This window comes from Anopheles cruzii, chromosome 3 (assembly GCF_943734635.1).
Source record: "Anopheles cruzii chromosome 3, idAnoCruzAS_RS32_06, whole genome shotgun sequence".
Taxonomy (NCBI): domain Eukaryota; kingdom Metazoa; phylum Arthropoda; class Insecta; order Diptera; family Culicidae; genus Anopheles; species Anopheles cruzii.
Window position 1 is genome coordinate 79,893,499 of NC_069145.1, and position 18,645 is coordinate 79,912,143.

The following is an 18,645-nucleotide window of genomic DNA, read 5'->3' on the forward strand; positions in this document are numbered from 1 at the left end:
CGATTTTCGTGGAACACAGAATCAGCCGAATTAAATGGAAATGAAAGTTTAAAATGTTGCGGTGCCACTGATGAGGTCCCTCCTGGTGGTTGTGTGGATTACATTAACTAGCAAGCATAATAAGCGATCGCTAATTGTTAACCTCGAAAAATCAGTGAATATTTTTACAAATAATTATACAAAAGTGCGTGAAGAAATTATTAAAAGAGTGAATAAAATTTATTTTAGATTTGTTTGATCTATTTCCAACAAACTGAGTTACTATATGTTCATTATCATCTTGCTGACCATTGTTTTTATGCACCAAAAACAAGTATTGAGCTCCATCAAACAATGAATAGTTTGGCAAAGTTCTTCCCAGTTTATGACCACAAAAGAGACAACTGCAATTAACGAAACAAACGTGTTACTGCAAAGAATCGTCCGATTAACGGGTCCTTTTTCTTGGGTGCTTTTACAGCGACGATCCCAAAGTGTGGCGGCTGCCACGAGCTCATCCTAGACCGCTTCATACTGAAGGTGTCCGATCGGACGTGGCACGCCAAGTGTTTGCAGTGCAGCGAGTGTCGGGTGCAGCTGAACGAGAAGTGTTTCGCCCGCAATGGGCAGCTGTTTTGCAAGGACGACTTCTTCAAGTAAGTATTTAACATCACGGACCCAACGCGGACCAATGGCCGCGGGGTGCGGTGTGCGTGCCGAGCCGAGTCGGATTGTTTATGTGTTAATCTCTGCGTTTTCTTCCCAACCCGTGCGGGTCCGACAGGCGCTACGGAACGAAATGTGCTGCCTGTGATCTGGGCATTCCGCCAACGCAAGTCGTCCGCCGGGCACAGGACAACGTCTATCATCTGCAGTGCTTCCTGTGTTCCATGTGCTCCCGGCAGCTGAACACGGGCGACGAGTACTACCTGATGGAGGACTGTAAACTCATCTGCAAGCCCGATTACGAGGCAGCCAAGGCGAAAGGTAACGTCGCAGATTACACCCTGCTGTCGATCTCTTCTAAGGCGCAACGTTTTCGTCCTTCAGGGCTCTACCTTTCCGATGGTTCACTCGACGGAGAATCGTCCAATAAGCGGCCACGGACCACCATAACCGCCAAACAGCTGGAAACGCTGAAAAGCGCCTACAATAGCAGTCCGAAACCCGCTCGTCATGTACGGGAACAGTTGTCCCAGGACACCGGTCTCGATATGCGTGTGGTGCAGGTTTGGTTTCAAAACAGGTAACAACAACACGCGCTAAAAGCTAGATCGGTCGTCCGACGAATTCTCATGTAAAATGTATCTAATTCGCAGACGAGCGAAAGAGAAAAGACTCAAGAAGGACGCAGGACGGACGCGATGGAGTCAGTACTTCCGGTCGATGAAGGGAACTTCGTCGCCTCCCGATAAGCTGCTCGACAAGGACGAGCTCAAGATTGACCTCGACAGCTTCAGCCATCACGGTACGTGTCACCTCCGGACTCGGACGCGGAGCAAGGCTAACTCACGGTTTCGTGCCCTTCCACAGACCTTAGTAACGATAGCTACAGTACGTCCAATATGGGTCTGGAAGATGGGGCCTCTCCGCACAGTGCCCGAGGGTCCTACATCCACGGCAACGGGAGTCCTCCGCCGTACCTCTCTAGCCACTCGCCTCCGCCCATGGGACCCGGCCACCCGTACGGATCCTACCCGGACAATATCGTCTACACGCCACTAGGTGAGTAAGTATTTCCAATTACGATGCCGATGCGAGCGACACCAATCTTACCGCGAGGGCCCGTTCCATTTCACAGGTCAACCCCTAAGCTCACTGCACCCTGGAGCTCGCCCCCCTGGGCTGCACGGTAGCGCAGTGTCCGACCTCAGCAACGATTCTAGTCCCGCGACCGGCTATCCGGACTTTCCGCCGAGTCCCGACTCCTGGCTCGGCGACTGTCCACCGCAGACGCAACTTCCTTCCGGCGCAGCAGGCACCACGGGCACCGGCGGCAGCACCGGCACTCCGGTGACACCGGCCCCAACCCAACAATCTCAGCCGCCGCCGATCGGCGCACAGCAGAACGGCACCTCCGGATTGCACTACGGGTCGCACTAAGCGATCCGTCGTGCTGCGAAGAAACGTCCCACTTTGCCCTTCTTTAGCACTCGTTACACTCTGCAGCCACTGGTTTTATGAGTCCTTCATTTTTGCCGTGTTAAGTTGGCCATTAGTTTACGTTCCGACAGTTTACACAGTGCCATACGCAACGAGCAAGCGAGTTGAGAAGAAATGGTTCGAGTCAGGAGTTAAGTCTACAGGTTCTTTTAGTCAGGCAGGCAGGCTTGGTGGCCACCCAAGTCCCGCCCAACAAATACCACGAGTGAACAACTAGTCTAGAGAAAGAGTGTGAACATGAAGAGCGGGGCCTAAGGAGTCCCGGCGCCCCAGCCGGTGCGAGATTGAGTCCAAACCATACGTAACTGCGGGTATCGCGCGCTCTACCCGCCCCAGAGGCCAAACCGCTGGCTTCTCCCGATCCGTACCAGCGAACGTTTGTGTTTACGCAGAAAACGGGTGTTTTTCTTTGAGGTAAACTTTGAAGAGGCTACTTTTACAACCGCGTATCTGTTCCTTAATGTCGGGAAATTATTTATGTAGGAAGAAAAGAAAACAAAAAACAGAATCAAAATTCGTTCATCCTTCGTAGTGTATGAAATCTTATGATAAGACACCCTTGTCGGGGCTAGCTTGTCCGTCGTCGAGCGAGAAGGACAAGCAGGAATAGAAACCATTATCCAAACATTAGCCAACACACCTAGTGTATGTGTGTGTTTGTGTCACGGAACGGCGACACAGAGATCCCCCCGACAGGCGGGTGGTTCGTCCTTCCGGAACGCCATCCACCCAAATCCTATCGCTCCCCCCGAAGGTCCCCAGTTCTCAACAGTGTCGTACATTAAAGCCATTAACAGTTCTAAGTAGGTCAGCGTGTAACGTGTAAACGTGTTCCGAGAGAGAGAGAGAGCGACAGGGACGTGTAACGGTATCCTATTCAAATGTGTACATATTTATTTAATTTATTGCTAAAACAAAGGCAAACCGCCCCCGAACCGGACGGTCCAACACGAACGCACACACACACCCACACACACGCGCACCCCGTTCGGGGCGGACAAAACCATAAACGAGCCGGCCGTGTCGTGTACGTCTATGAAATCCGAAATCGCGGGTCTATTCTACAGCTCCGTGGTGGCCACACCCCAGTACTGGCGCATCCGGCCCCCGTCCGGATCAATGGTGTCCAGCTCGAGGGTCGAATTGCCCTCGACGACGACGTTTCCGTTCGATCCTCCGTACCGCTCCGGGACGGTCGCCATGTCGCCATACTCCAGGTTGTAGGGCATCAGCCGCTGCAGCGACCCAAAGTAGGCCGCGTTCGGGCCCGTGTTGATGGGCCGCGGCCGGATCGCGTTGGCCGTGTTGTACTGGATCGGTTTGAAGTAGCTTTGGGAGGAGGCCGGATGAAACGAACGGGTCGATCCGAACTGCTTCGACAGGAACGGTGTGGCCCGGGCGGTCGTCATCAGCATCGTGCTGTAGCCGCTGGCCATCGAAGAGTTTAGGCCACTGTCACTCTCACCGAGTTGCGCCAACTGGGGCGAACTCGTCGAGAGGTTCTTCAGCTGCAGTTTCGTCAGATTGCTGGCCACGGAAGCGGTCGACGCCGAGGAGTTGGTGGTGCCCGAATCGGACGGTGGTAACGGGGCCTGGCGCTTCGAGACGAAGCCCCGCGAGATGGTGTTGAGTTCCTTGTCGAACAGCAGCTGCGTGTTCTGCTCGAGCATGTACTCCCAGCACTTGAACTGTTCCTCCGACATGGCCGAGTCCGACTCTTCCATGTCCTTTTCCTTCTCCTCCTCGATCTTGGCCCGGACCGCCCGTACGACGCCACCCCGCAGGCTGCGCCTTTCGTTTGCCAGATACGCATTGTTGGGCCGCCGGCTGACTACCGACCCCCGGTCGGATACCGTCCCTGCCGGGTCCGGTTTTGGGCGCAAACCACCCTGTAGAACCGTTTCGCTGCCACTCGTTTGATCACTCTGTCCGCTGGGCGAAGATCGATCACTGCGCCCGGAAGGATGCCGCACGAACTGAACCGCGGCCGCCGTCGCCGCCGAGTGACAGCAATTGTTGTTGGTCTCACAGCAGCAGCCACACTTACAAAACCCCGAGATCAGACTCGGAGGGAACGGCTTCTTGCGTATCGTTTGGCGCAGTTCGCGCATCAGAAAGTCCACGTCCGTGCCGAGGTTGTTGAAGCGCACGATCATCACGCTCAGGTTCTCCTCCGCTCCGTAGCTTTGCGCAATGTCCTGCACCCGTTTCGCGGCCAGCAGAATGTTGTCCTCCTTGCGGATCTCGTCCGCCACCGTCTCCATGGTGATCACTTCCCAGAGCTTGCGGTTGCCCAGCACCAGATACTCGTCGGCGTCGCTCAACACCACTTCCTGGACCTCCGGGTCGGGCACCGTCACCGGGAAGTTCGCGCTCAGCCCCAGCTTCCGCTGAGGGCTTCCCTTATTCAGCAGCACACAGCGGTTGTGTTTGATCAGCACGGCCGAACATTCGCCCACGGTGGCCACCCGAAGGATGAACTTACGCCCGGCGGCCACCGCTTGCGGTAGGTAGGCCATGGCCTCGCTCGGCACTCGACTGCGGGCGATGTGACAGAGCGTCACATTAACCGCTTCCTGCTGGCCCCGCTGCTTCAGTTCCCGGTGCGCCGACAGCAGCGTGTACTTCATGTAGTCATTCGAAGTCTCCTTCACCGTGCGCTCCTCGAGCAGTATCTTCGGGATAGCCTTCACCAGCAGGTTCGGGATGGCATTGCTCGTTTCGCCATCGAACAAACCGAACAGCCCCTCGGAGTTGCAGAACCCGGGCAGCCGGAGCTGGGCGATGCACAGCTTCGGCAGACAGCCGCTCGTCTCGGCGAAACCCACCTTCCAGCACGGCTCGTAATCCTCCTGCTCCTGGTACGGGAGCGGTGCCGTCGGTAACGACGGCCGATTCTTCCCCGACACATCCACCAGCGCCATCGGCCGGTGATTCCGGCAAGCCTTCAACTGTTGCGCGTCAACCTGAAGTTGACGGTTGCCGGACAGGTCCAAAAACTGGAGGTTCCTCGGCACCAGCGACGCAATGTTCACCTTGTCCAGCTGGTTGTGGGCCAGATCGAGCACCCGAAGCGTTATGGTACGTCCCAAACTCGGCACCGTTTGCAGTTGGTTCGAGTGCGTTCGCAACACCCGCAAGCTAGCCGCGTTGGCCAGATTGTCCGGCAAGTGGCGCAACTTGTTGCCCGATAGCACCAGTTCCTCCAAATCGCCCCAACAACTGATGCACGTTTCCGGCATCGTGGTCAGCAGATTGTACCCCAGGTGGAGCACCCGCAACCGCGGCAGGCAGATCAAGGAATCGAGCACGCGATCCGTCAGGGAGTTGTTGGTCGCGTACAGTCGCTCCAGGCTACAGTTGGAACCGAAAATGATAGGCAGCGTCATCAGTTTGTTGCTCGACACGTTCAAAATGGTCAGCCGCTCACAAGCGATGAAAAAGTTTTCGGGCAGATCCTCGATCAGGTTGCACTGGAGGTAGAGCTTCTGGAGCGGGAGCTTCCGTTTGACCATCGGTGGGAAGGTGGTCAGTGCGTTGTACGCCAGATGGAGCGTTTGGATCGTGGCGTGCTCGTTGTTAAGCAGATGCTCCGAGATCGTGTGAATCTGATTGTTGTTCGCGTACAGGGTCCGCAACTGGTGGCACCCGACCAACCAGTCCGGCAGTTCCTGCAGACAGTTGTGGCTGAGGTCCATATGCTTCAGGTGGGTTGGCGTTGCCCGGACGGAGATTTTGGTAAGATCTAAAATTAGAGAGGAATAAGCTAGAACCATTGTTGCACCTTGGGGCCACCTTCGCTTACTGTTATTGCCGGCAATCAGCGAGTGTAGGTTCCGCCCACTGAGGGTCAGCTCGCGTAAGCTGTTCCGGCAACACTGTATCGTCTCCAGCTTGTCCAGTGCGGACAGATCCATCACTTCGATAGAATTTTCACTCACATCCAGCTGCGTCAGGAGCTGCAACGGAACGGGACGTCTTTAGTTCCGTTTGAGGACCACCGGTTCGAGGACACTTACCCCGTAGTTCCCCAGAATGATGCTTCCCTTTAGTTGGTTGCCGCGCAGGTTAACCTTCGTTAGCGGCTGGTCAGTGGTCGGGCGCTCCTCGCCCTTCTGAAACGCGTCCCGCAGCTGTGCCTGCGTGCCATGATGCCCGTTCCGTAGTGAGTCGTTCCGTTGCTGAAACAATGGAATTCACTTACAAACCCCGCACAGACACACAGTTAATGGTACCACGGCACTCACAAACAGACTCATCGGGCGCATGTTGTTCACCATGAAGGAGGGCAGCTCTTCGAGCTGATTGTAGGCCGCATTCAAGATCCGCAGACTGGCTAATCCTTGCAGGGCCTCGGGCAGCTCCCGCAGCTCATTCCTTTCGATGCTGAACTCTTCCAAGCTGAAACGAGAAACGGAAGTTTTATCGCAACCATTGGCGCAACCATTTCGCAATTGCGACCCATCGTTGTCAATCAAAGCCGCTAATTAGTGGCCAGGAAAAGTATGGCCCCTCCGACCATCGTCGTTCCCCAAGCGTAAAGTCGCCATCCTTTCACGGTCCGCTGGGGTCGTTATGCAAATGGTTTCGCAGTCGTAGAAACAAAAAAAGGTCCATTTCATGCCTCACTTGCGGTACACTACTGGACCACATACGGAGCACGGAAAAACTCTCTCTCTCTCTCCCGTCTCGATCGCACACGATCGGGATCTATTTTTGAGCTTGACTTTCTTTCGGACCGACCAACCGACCGACGGGACTTGGTCCGATTGATCATAACTGTCTACAGGCGATGCTTGGGTTTCCCGTGTTTCCGACGGACCTTAAGCTCCGGCCGTCCGGAAGAATCGACTGACGACTTACGAGATCGTTGGCTTCGCGAATATCTGTTCCCCGCGTGCCGGCGGGCGTGCACCGTGTGGATCGCTTTCAATCAATGTGGATTCGCTCTCGTGACCATAAACAATGGGTGGCCCCACCCCGCGCCGCTCCCTTCGAAGCCAAAGGTTCTGCCCCTTCGCAGCGCCCCAAATTCCCGGCGGAGTCTTCGGCAACGACGGGCAACGAAAATCGAGCACCGCAACCGACACACAAGAAGTTGTATAGGACTGCACCGACGACGTAAGCGTGGTGCGTTATGCACGTGGCCGCCCTTTTTTTCGCATGTTCCCCGTGCGCGGATTGTATCGACCAGTTTTTTCTTTCTCTCCGCGTTACCCAACCCCCGGCGCAGTCGCAAATCAAGTCGCATCGTCGTGTGAGGAAAAAATGGAGCCAAAATAGAGCGCTTCTGATCGCGATCACGATCACAAAGATGTCACAGGAAGTACGGGCGCGGATCAGGTCACCAACGGGTCGGGGTTTAATGGCCGGGTTTTGGGCTTCTTTATGCTGCGTTGCGGTGGCGCGGTGCTTAAATATTCCGAAACAAGAAGTCAGCACACTGTAACTAATGTATTCCCCGCCGTTCGGAGCCGTCGGATCCCCGGCATAGCTCTGGTGCGTGCCCGTTGCTCGTTGATCGTTGTTTCTTTCGAGCAAACGAGTCGGTCTTTTTTTCGGGTGTGGAACAGTGGAATGAAAGTAACATTCGCGTGTGGGGCGTCTAATGATGGACGTGACTTTCGCCTTAGATTTGCGATCGAACACGCCGCGGGTCTTGAACCGTACAAATGGTCTTTAATACAATAAGATAGATAAGGCTTGGTGGCTTGCCGAATGCAACGTCGAAGGAAACCGACGATCAAGCAAACGATCCACGCGGCTTAAGAAATCGAAAAATAAACGGAGCCGGTCCACGCCACGTCGGGCGTATTATTGGCCATTTCGAAACCGATTTCTCGCATTGATAAACCGCTCTGGCCGCAGGCGCGACGTACGCAATGCAGCCAGCATGTTGAAGCTGTGCAACTGTAAAACTTCACACCTCGTACCATACTTACCGCCCGAAAGTACGTCACGGTCAAACGGTAGCCCCCAAAATGGTGGTCAGCGAGTGATCGACAAGCGAAATGCGAAAAGTAGCAGCACCTGCCTTTGAAGTGTCCATTGCCCGCCTTTTCCTATCGTAGAACTACCGCGTAGAATCAGTTCTTAGGGCCGCGACTCGGCAGAGACCAACACCGTTTCCTCGCTTGACCGATCGTTGAACTTTTTTGAACAATTCATCAATTGCTCAACTGATGCCACTCTAACGAAGCGCACAATCGAAGGTCCCTCGACGCTCAGGGCAGAGTCTGCTGGTTGCGCCTCGCTGGTCAATAGTCTATCATCGTTTAGGATCTTTACGCTTTACGCGGAACGTCCACGTTCCCTTTCTGCCGCCAAGAGGCCGCCCCAGCAGCAGCAGCAACAACAGTGGCAGCCGCCAGCAACGGATGTTTCGAAATTCACACCTCGTTTTTGCGCTTCTCTGCACTTTTCACTTCATGCCCAACAACACATCAACCACATCGAATTGCAACACCTGTGGCCTCAGCCCTCTAAAACGGGCGGCGGCGGCCGTGTTTACTTCACCGTTTGATTTACTTTCTTCAATGCGGGGAGCGTAATTCGATTAGCACTACGCTTTCGGTGGCAAGTTTCGGTTGCAACCGCAGTCTGTCCCCCAAAAACACAGGGCGGACTTTCACTGCACACAAACACAACGCTCACTTTCAGGGTACGGGTACCAAACTTAAGAAGAACCAAACCGTCAGTCATCCAATTTACGAAAGATCACGGGACACACTCGTGCAAGTACCTCCGGAGCGGTGCAAACTTCGCGGGAAACTAAACTGTGCCACTTGACTGCGGCGTACGAATTCCACACCCGCAACGCGACGGACACAGGGCCCAACGTGGCCGTGTTTGTTGTTCCGAACCGTTCACGACTGGCTGACTTTGGGCGCCTAGCTGGACGCCGGTTCGATCGGGCTTCTTGGACGCCTGCTCGGTTACTACTACCCGAGCTGCCTGCATTTAGAGAGCGCAGAAACCTCAACTTGGCGCGCCAGTCGGTATCTTCTTCTCGCGTGGTGCTCGCGCGAGTGAAACTCCTGCGCGTTTCAAGCCTGACCTGTGGCCCGTATGAGTTGTGCCCTCCCTTACCGGGCCCTTCACCGAGCAGACAAAGAGCGTGCGCGAAAGAGTAGTAGATTTTATGGCGAATCGGTCTTTATGGACTTCTTGGCTAAGCGCGAACGGCGTCGTTTTTAGTGACTAATTTGAAGTTGGCTCTCTCCGCTTGGGTGCGCACCGACAGGAAGTTCGCATTCGTAACAACGAAGAACGCGGCGGTGCTGGCATTCGTTGGACAAAGATCGATGTCACCTTCGAGGGACGAGTTCTGGGGACCTGCCCCTGCCCTGTTGTTACTTTTGTAACGAATCGTACGACGCCAACCGGGTAGGTCAGGGCAAAAAGTCGGAGCCGAAGCCGGAGCTTTACCATGCAGAACGTGTGCTTCGCGCATGCATGCGTAATTAATGTGTTCCCCGCTCGAAACCCTAATACCGGCACCTTGAGATTTGGGTACGACGTTCGCGCCGCTGAAGACGCTTTTCCATACAAGCCGCCGCGTGATGTTAGTCGTGAATTTCTATTGCCGCGCACCGCGGAAGATCGTATCGAGAAGGCGGACCAACCAGCGTCACTCGCCAACAGGCTCCCTCGTTTCCTTGAACCCGGCGCCTTCACTCATAAGCGTAACGGCTTTGAGTATTGGGTGCTGCCGCTGATCAGTATCGTTCGTTAGATGTTTCGCAGATTTGAGCCACTAGAGTGGTGATGATTTTCACGCAATAGCACTTAAATCATCGTACGTTGGACAGCGCATTTCCGGTCCGGGGATTGGAGCGAAAGACGGCCCAAAAGAGCCTGTAGGCGAACTTTAATTCATGATTCGACAAAACTTCGGACAAGCAGTCGAAAACTGCGGTTGAAGCGGTTCGATTGAACCGGTTCAAAATTCATACACCACATTGCATACTTGCAGGAGCCACTCTGGCGAGCCGCCAGTATAACACTTTCCAGACCGTATAACACCGACATTTTACTCACCTCTTCAGCCCGCTCACGCTGTCCGGCAGTTTGCGTATCTCGTTTTCACTCAGATCCAAAAGCCGGAGGTTCCGCAGGTTGTACAGGCTGTCGGGGAAATCCTTCAGACCGTTTCCGTTCAGCCGAAGCACCTTCAGGTAGATGAACTGTCCTAACGCACGGAGTGCAATCTCCTGCAGTTTGTTGCGCCCTGCCAGCAGCTCTTCGACGGCGTTTGGGGCCTGCAGGAAGATGTCCGGTATCTGCTGTAGCCCGGAATCATCCAGATCCAACCGGTGGTTGGTGCTACGGTCTGGATTATCCTGCAAAACACGGGAACGGTCGTATCAGTTCGGCACGGCCATAAATCGTCCGAACGACGATTTCACACACATTTCTTCGAAAACCTTCACCCCGATCGCTGCCCGGTATCGGATCCAGCTTGTCGAACTCTATCTCGAGCGAATCCACCTCCATCGTGTCCAGATCGGAGAAAGTGACACGACTTTTGTTTGACTTCAAACTGGATGTGCCGTCACCCACCGTTTTTGCGCTACCCTTGCTAAGGACCATAGCGGTGGCCACATAAAAAACACTCTTCACTCTTTAAGAGACACAATTTTTCAAGTGCCCGTGCACAGCCGACGACATCCGTCTGGCAACTGGACTAGAACATCGACCTCACACGGCAGTGCACACTGCCGGGAAGTCGTCCCAAGGGCCTCCAAGAGTCGCGTGCCCTTGCAAACACACCCAGGCACCCCCCCAGCCGGAAGATACATAAACGACACTCCTCCTCTGGCGCCACGCTTTTCGCGCAACCAGTGCACCAAATGTGCGCCGGGCGCGACATAGGGCCACACTTAGGAGTACGGTACACGTTATTACATAAAATTAGTTGGCCCACCGCATCACATCCCAACCGTTTTCCGTCCTCTGGTTCGGCAAATCGGAAGGCGAGTGGTCGGAAGGTGCTCCTTCCGCCAGGCACTGACACGACGTCTTCCATGCGACCATATCAACCGCAAACCTCGGTATGGAACGCTCAGTGAGCTCAGTGAGAGCAATCCAATCCAGTTACTGTATCACGGTCACTGATAAAGGATAATAGGTCTTACTAGTCGACATTCTTCCGCTGTGCCACGAAAGGAAGATTAACGGATGGACTATTGGAGTTCGATCGTTGGAACGCAGCACTTTAGTGCAATAATGCCTAATCCGAGATCAAATTGGATCCAGTGCGCTGGAGCAACTCTGAGAGATTTTATTTGAATTAAATCATTTATGTGGCACGTACCGTCCGGGCCGCGATTGTGTAATGCTGTTGTGTCCTAATTAGTACAACATGCATGAGTCATGCTTGTTACGGTGCCACCGACTGTCGAGCCACCGATGCCGAACCACTAACACGCCAAGGGAATTTCGTTTCGTCTCAAACGGTCGGTCGTGGTATTTAAAAAACAGTCACCCAACCCAATGTAAACAATGCCACGTGGCGACGACTCGTCGGTGCCATCTTGGTGGTTAATTGTGCTGCGCCGAAAGGAAGCATTAGCATGAATTATTAGCCATTCGCCATCTGATTCGATTAGCGTAGCGAAGGGTGGCCGTGATCCTTACGCAATGCGCGCGTACAATGAGCCTTTCTTGCCAGCAGTTGCGGTTCGCCGGCTCGTCACTGCTTGCGGAAATGTGGGCAGTTTTGTCATTATGCTTATGAACAGCGTATGTACTACAAGACGCCAGCGAAAGCTCTGTAGCGTGTTCGGAATCGTTGGGACAACATGTTCGGTTCGTAGATTTGTCAAGAGGTGCCGATTTGCCAATGGCTCTGTCAGCCGGGCTGAGCCGGAGCGGGATTGCGCATCACTCGCGCGTTGTTTGCGTGCTTCGGTTCGGGCACGGCAAAGTTATTTAATTTACTACCGTCTAGCCATGCTTCGGAACTTTCGTCGACCGCAACAACACCGCGGCGGCACATGGCACCGCGGGCGGCATCAATCAACTAAAAACGAAAAGAAAAACCCGGCGAAGGACGCACGACGGTATCATGTGCTGCACATCTTATGACACAATCAAGCTCAACGTCCCCTGCGATCATCTCCGACGGCGATGGACGGCTCGTCACGCACGGTGATCACCCCGAAAAAAACCACGCTCGATGTGGGTGAAAGAGAAAGCAAATGTTTACCCATTTCCGCTCTTCGAGGGATTATTTATTTTTCTCCGAAGGAGTAAAAAGAGCTGGCCAGTGCCTCACGCATGTATTTGCGGATGCGGAAAACGCTTCGAGTTTTACTTTCATTCGCGTTGGGCTGGTGGAAAATTGGGGTGTCTTTGGAGGCCGCCGACTGTCCGGCGAAAGATCTTACGATAGATCATCATCGGAAGGCTCGTGAGCGTGGACGTTACGGTTCAGGACCGCCGCAGCACCAGCTCCGAAGGCTCCCAAGCGTATCTAACGCTATGTACTGGCTTCAGCCGTTGGTTTATGAAACGAGCGACCCCGTGTCTTCGGGGAGCCAAAGCGAGCCCGTCAGAGAGTGACTCACGTGAGCACATAGAATAAGGGGCTTTTCCTTTGTTCGGAACCCAATTTTCCACAACGAACTTGGCTGGGTTCGGATTTATATGCTCACATGTGCCCGCCGACTCTAATTTATGCTAAGCGATCTGGAGAAGAGAAAATGCACTAAAACTACGCTTTATAAATTGTTGTTTCTACTAATGAGAATCAGTTTCTAGCTTTCCGCTGCTGCTTCATCATTAGACTGCGGTCGCGGCAAATGGTGGCAATAAAGTGCAAACAATTACATCAGTTGTTAAAATCAAAAGCTTGGAGCAACTTCTTCGATGAAAGTTAGCCAGCCGAACAACAGCCATATAAATGCAAACTAACAAAAAGTGTCCGAGATCATGCACTACGATATTGTGAATTACACCCCGTACAGGTGTTTTACACGATCAGCTTGCAAACAAATCGGCCATCGGGTTGTGTCCACAAAAACCCCATTGCGAAAGGTACCATCTTGGCCTATGGAATTAATTTCCTTTTGCACGACTTCATTCATGTACTCTGCAAAACGCCGTTTTTGCGAAAGAATAGTGCTCAATTTGCGCGAACACGAGTAATTGACCAATAATGGTCCCAAAGTTGGTCAAGAAAAGGCCCCTTTTCTAGTGGGCACAATAGGGGGGCGAAGCATAACATGCTTCGTTTCGGCCGTTAACCGACTCCGGATTCGTTCTTCCGAGGAAGATTGCGTCCATTTTTATATACATTTTGCCGGGCCGTATTTATATACGCGCTCCCCAAGCCCTTCTCCATCCCTTCTCGGACCGTCTTCGGAGCGCACCGATCCGAAACGCACGGAAAGCACTAACCACATCGAGCGCATTAACCATTGCACGCGGAATGCACCTTACCCAATGCGGCGCGACCTTCCCAACTCGGCCGGGCTGTAGAACTCGCCGAGCGTTCCAAGAGAAAGCGACGGGGGAATTACTTACCACCGAAAGCCAAATGCTCCACTGGTCACGTTCCCAAGATTCGCGGAAGCCCAGAAACAGCACGGTGTCCCGATCGTTGGCCGACTCCGTCGCCGGATGGCTGGAGCATCCCGCACCGGTTGCGCTCGAGCCGGGATACAAGCCAAACGTACCGGAACCGTCGGCGAAATCGACGCTGGTGATCGACGAGCCCGGGTCCAGGCTGTCTCTGGCGCTGGAGCTGGAGCCACTGTCGATGCCCTTCGGTACGATTTTGATCACGAGCCGATTGTCGCACGGTGCATGCTCGAAAACGTTCGCTCCGGCCAGTTCGTACACTTCCGGCGGAAACGACGCATTACCTGCATTGGGAGAAGAAGTCCATCGTGAGGCCGCGCCAAGATCACACCCTGATTGAGGTCTTCACCTACCGGGGTATAGGATCAGCTTGCTGCCGACGATCGCCAGATGACGGCGGCGCCACTGCGGGAACACGAGCCCCTTGAGCACCTCGACCGTGCCCGAACGCAGCACGCCCTTGCACATCGGTATCTCGGCCGGGCCTATGTGGAACCGGATCAGATGCTTCAACTCCGGGTCAATACCGAGCCGGGCACGGCGCGACTCGTCAAAGTACCCCAGCGACCGGAGGAATTCCTCCTGCACCAGCAACGGGTACTCGTTCTCCTCCAGCCGGCGCGTCCTGCCACCGCCCGTTTGGACCTATGATGAGGCAGAAACAGAGAAAGAGAGAGAGAGAGCGTAACATTTTCCGGAAGCAACAGATGAAGAAGATTGACAGGTGGACAACTTCAGGGTGCACTTGCAATTTCACTTTCAAGGCGCCGGCCGGTAGAGCAAATTCCGGGAAATGTTTGTTCACTTTGCTCCGCTGTCCGGAACAATGCACGTTCGATGCGTTGCTGATACGGATTGTGAAGCATTGTGTTGTCAGCGGAAGACCAGAGCGGCCCAGTAATTCTCTCGTCACAACGCTGAACCCCGAGATGGAACCCGACGTGAATGGTTACAGAATGGTCGATTTTCTATCAACGCGGCTCGTTAGTGTGTACACAGAAGTTGGCAAATTTCAACCAAAAGCTTGGCTTGGATTAGCCAAGATTATAGAGTCAGGGAACTAATTAAGTGATTTGAACCTTGGCTCGGTCGTAATTATTCAAACAGGTTCGCATTATTTCACCGGATTGTTTATTATCGTTATTGAAAGTTTGATCGTTTGCCAATTCCTCTAACGAGCCATCAAATATGAGTGCAGCCCAGCAGGCTTTGGAATGTCAGATGCCAATGGTTCCCACAAAAGGTATCAGCTTGTTAGCGCGATCGTAGGCTCTTCATTTCTTCCACTTATCTTGTGCCTTCTTACGGTGCTTCTTGGCGTTACCAAACGCTGTGTAGCAGGGTCGAAAGAACCATAAGTGATTTAAGAAATTAATTCAGTTTTCATTATTCATTAGAAAGCCCTCAAAAACCATCTTCCGATCCGATCCGCTTTACAGTCCCTCTAGGGCCTCCCATTTATTAATTGATTTTAACACTCGCCACCAATCAATCAGTGTTGAAACGGAAGCACCATTGGCAGCTCATTCATGTTTGATTGGAAGTTTTCGTCCCACGTGCAACCCTCGGATTGCTGTTACCGCCTCTAAGTCGCAACACACTGATCACTTTCTCCGCACGAGACTGAGCAACTTACCCACAGTGTGTAGTCACCGGGCAGGTTCATATCTTTGACCACGTCGAGCGTGGTGGCCGTCGTGACAACATGTATCATGCGACTGCGATCCTCGGAGGTAATTTCACTACGATCCGGTCCACAGTAGATCCGCAGCCAGCCACTCGTGTTCCACAGCAGCGACATCTTCGACAGCATCAAATTGACCGGTTTACCGATAATGACCCCCGACGAGCTCGAAACCGTCTCCGGGCCACTCCGCTCACTCGGCACTGGCTGTCGCGTCGCATCCGCATACCGGTATGCGGCTCGCTTGGCCCCTCCGTCTGCCTCATCACCACCCGCCACGACTGGCCACTCCGCCCCGGCCGTGGCCACCGGGCCATCATCACCGGGAACACTGAGCACGTGATTATTGTTGCCATCGTTGTTGTTCGGAGGCTCCGAATCGTAGTTAATATCTGCACTGACCACAATCAACTTCCCACCGGCACGCGGCGTGCGAGGTCTAAACGAACGGCCAGCGCCACCTCCGATCGGAGTACTTGTACTCAGCACCATTTTGAACTCGGACACTCGAAGACTAATCCGAAAGCATTTCCACTTTTTCGTGTTGTTTCCGGAGCACAGCACATCACACACACACGCCGGTTCTGTTTCCGGTTCTACACGGCGCACACAATACGGCTTTTCCCGCTTTTCCCGCACGATGTCCGATGAAAAACCGATTCTCGAACCGAACTCTCGGACCACCGACTAGCGACTGTGTTGTTTGGGGCCGCCGTTGAGTCGATGGGCTGTCCACACGGCCCCACGAGGTGAGGGAAACCGACACAGAGAGCGAGAAAGAGAGAGAGGGAGAGAAGCAGGCAGGAAAGGTAGAAAAGCATGCGACCGGGCTGTGAATTAATAAAAAAGAAAAATGCAGAACTCTCGATACGCTTCACCTGCACCGGACCTTAACCCGCGCGATGTACGTGTGCGGCGACATGGATAAAGCACTCTTCTCCGGGGGTGGAAGAGGTGAAAATAAATGGCCACAACAAACCGCACGACAGAGAGAGAGAGAGAGAGTAAGCGCCCATAGATGGGTAGCATAATAAAAACACTGGCGAGCTGTGAGTTGTTAAAGGGTGGCGCAGCGCTCATGGCCGGTATAAGCATAACCGACATTAATTACGACCGCGCGTCTTCCTAGCAGCAGCAGGTTGACCGCATAGCCCTGCATTTCGGGGCCAAAGGGAATAGAGTAAGAAAAGTGTGTGAACAGTAACATAATGAAACAGAACAGAACACAAAAGAACGGACCCGCGAAAGACAGCAATTTGCGACGACGAAGTTTTGCGGGAAAAAGGGAGTTTTATTTGGTCCCATTTGCGCCCCGAAAAAAAACTGGAACTCCAAACTGACAGGGCTGCCGGGGACCCCATTACGAAGCACTTTTATCGAAATGTGGGAACCTCGAGGGAACTAAAATAAATAGAAATTTGAATTGCGCATCAAAGTATGGCTGAAGGAACTAGGGATTGTCGGATGACGGATCAGGGGAATCGAGATTTTGCGATTAAAAACTTGGTCAATCTTGTTTTGAACAAATTAGCAACATCATTTAACTCTCCGACAACCATTTACGTTCTAAACCACACTTTACGACAAATGGCATTATGCTCGGAAGCAACAATGTTTCGCTCCCGTGCGCTCGTGGACTCTGGCAGTAATTCGTCATATCCTAAGTGAACCATTTGTCCCGAGCTTATTGCTGTTTTTCCCCTTCCGTTTTGTGGCCGTTTCCATTCCTAACCGAACGCAACTCGGAGCTTAGTGCGAAAGAAAACGGGTGGCACGACGGGCGAATATCCAATTAGGTGCCGGACTTTCCTGCGGTCAGTCAAGTTATGACGGCATATGTTTGAATAAAACATACCACATCTCGCGCGGTCGCAAGTTATCTGTTTCTTCGCCGTACGAACGTGGTGGGAATGTTCTAGTGACCCTAGTCGGTCGCGTAGTTCCATTCATTCACTCGAAACAGAGACCTGCGACTCCAAAACACAAATCTATCTCATTTCCCGTGAACGTCGTCGTCCTCTATCGGTCGATACTGAACCTCCCACAAGGTGAAAATGAGAACCTGGGGCCCTCCGGGGCTAACGCTTTCCCAGCGACCCAGAACCAGCGCCTATACCTTCAACCTTGTGTCCGTCCCCATCTTTGCATCGGGCGTAATGAATGCTGATTATGTTTTGTGAATTCTTAAACTACCGGACCGCTTAAAGAATGGTGAGAAATCCGGCATTACCATACAAACTGACCATCTCTCGGATAGCCCTCGATGGTACGGCCCCCGCGAGTGTCTCCGGGACGGAAGAGGAGTTTCGCATCAGCGACTTCCAGCGAAGCCTCAAGTCGCTCATCGAAGTCGCCGGCTTGGCCGCATCATAACTTCATTACCGCACAGAACACGAACCCACCAAACTGAACCACCTGCTACCGGGGACTTCAACGCGCGACGCCGGCCGGGGTCGAATGGCAAACCGCAACATCGGTGGGGTTGGAACTTCGGTGGGGTCTACGGAATGAAACGCACAATACAAGGTCAGCGTACGATCGATGCCATCCTCCGTCGGAAGGGTCCCCGGTGTTACGCTTCTGGGCGGCGGCGTTTCTTGTGTGGCCCACAAGAAAATGGAGAGCCTTCTCCCGAAATCTTCTTCATTTTTCATCTTTCGATGAATTTTATAAAAATACTAAATTTAATCCTCTTTTTCCAATTGGTTGTCAGACTCTTGTCCGAAGTCTGAGAGTCCGAAAAAAATCATGGAAAATGCAAAATACAACAATGCTGCCTTTGTAGAGAAAATGCTGCACATCGACTCTAGGGGAATTGGACCATTTGGCTCGCCGAACATTGCAACCCCACCGTTTTCGTCGTCTTCCCCCATTGCATCGGAAGGCGAGGGCGATAATGCGGGGCGGAACGCGGTGTCAATGCCACAAGTGTGATGATCGGATGAGGGCGCCAACACCACCAACACAAACGACGGTATTTGCCCCTTTTTGCCGCGTTCTAACAGAGTAGCCCATAACACGGCGTGGTGTGATTCATGCCACCGGAAGTTCACTTAACACGCATCGGACGGTGTGTGCCATGAGGGTTCGCCGTTGACCCTGGTTCGAGGGAAAATGCACTACCCTGAAGAGTCCCTGTTTGGACCATCACGGTCTTGGTCCGCCATTTTCTGACATTTAAAAGCAGATTCCTGCATCCTTAGTCTACCGTATTTTTCAATGTATAACGCGCA

At 53.2% G+C, this 18,645-nt stretch overlaps 2 protein-coding genes across 2 annotated transcripts in view; one reads left to right on the forward strand and one right to left on the reverse strand.

Moving 5' to 3' along the window:
• LOC128271091 (LIM/homeobox protein Lhx3) overlaps positions 1–2,082 on the forward strand; it is a 31,781-nt gene extending 29,699 nt beyond the window's left edge. Inside the window, exons 2-7 of the mRNA XM_053008528.1 lie at positions 461–635; positions 764–966; positions 1,030–1,225; positions 1,299–1,447; positions 1,513–1,704; positions 1,781–2,082. Coding sequence (XP_052864488.1) covers positions 461–635; positions 764–966; positions 1,030–1,225; positions 1,299–1,447; positions 1,513–1,704; positions 1,781–2,082 — 1,217 coding nt within the window. The remainder of the gene's footprint in view (positions 1–460; positions 636–763; positions 967–1,029; positions 1,226–1,298; positions 1,448–1,512; positions 1,705–1,780) is intronic.
• Positions 2,083–3,203: 1,121 nt separating this feature from the next.
• Positions 3,204–15,904, reverse strand: LOC128271092 (protein phosphatase PHLPP-like protein). The gene is made up of 9 exons (XM_053008529.1): positions 15,699–15,904; positions 15,365–15,578; positions 14,082–14,373; positions 13,672–14,012; positions 10,183–10,484; positions 6,390–6,543; positions 6,162–6,323; positions 5,948–6,101; positions 3,204–5,887 (listed from the first exon to the last, which is right to left on the reverse strand). The coding sequence occupies exons 1-9, from the start codon at positions 15,902–15,904 to the stop codon at positions 3,204–3,206; spliced, it is 4,509 nt and encodes a 1,502-aa protein (XP_052864489.1).
• Between the last annotated feature and the right edge of the window lie 2,741 nt (positions 15,905–18,645).

Coding starts and splice junctions, on each gene's coding strand:
- LOC128271092 (XM_053008529.1), bottom strand. CDS start 15,904: ATGGTGCTGAGTACAAGTACTCCGATCGGAGGTGGCGCTGGCCGTTCG. Junction 10,485..13,671: donor GGAGCATTTGGCTTTCGGTG/GTAAGTAATTCC, acceptor CGTGTTTTGCAG/GATAATCCAGACCGTAGCAC. Junction 6,102..6,161: donor TCATTCTGGGGAACTACGGG/GTAAGTGTCCTC, acceptor GTTCCGTTGCAG/CTCCTGACGCAGCTGGATGT.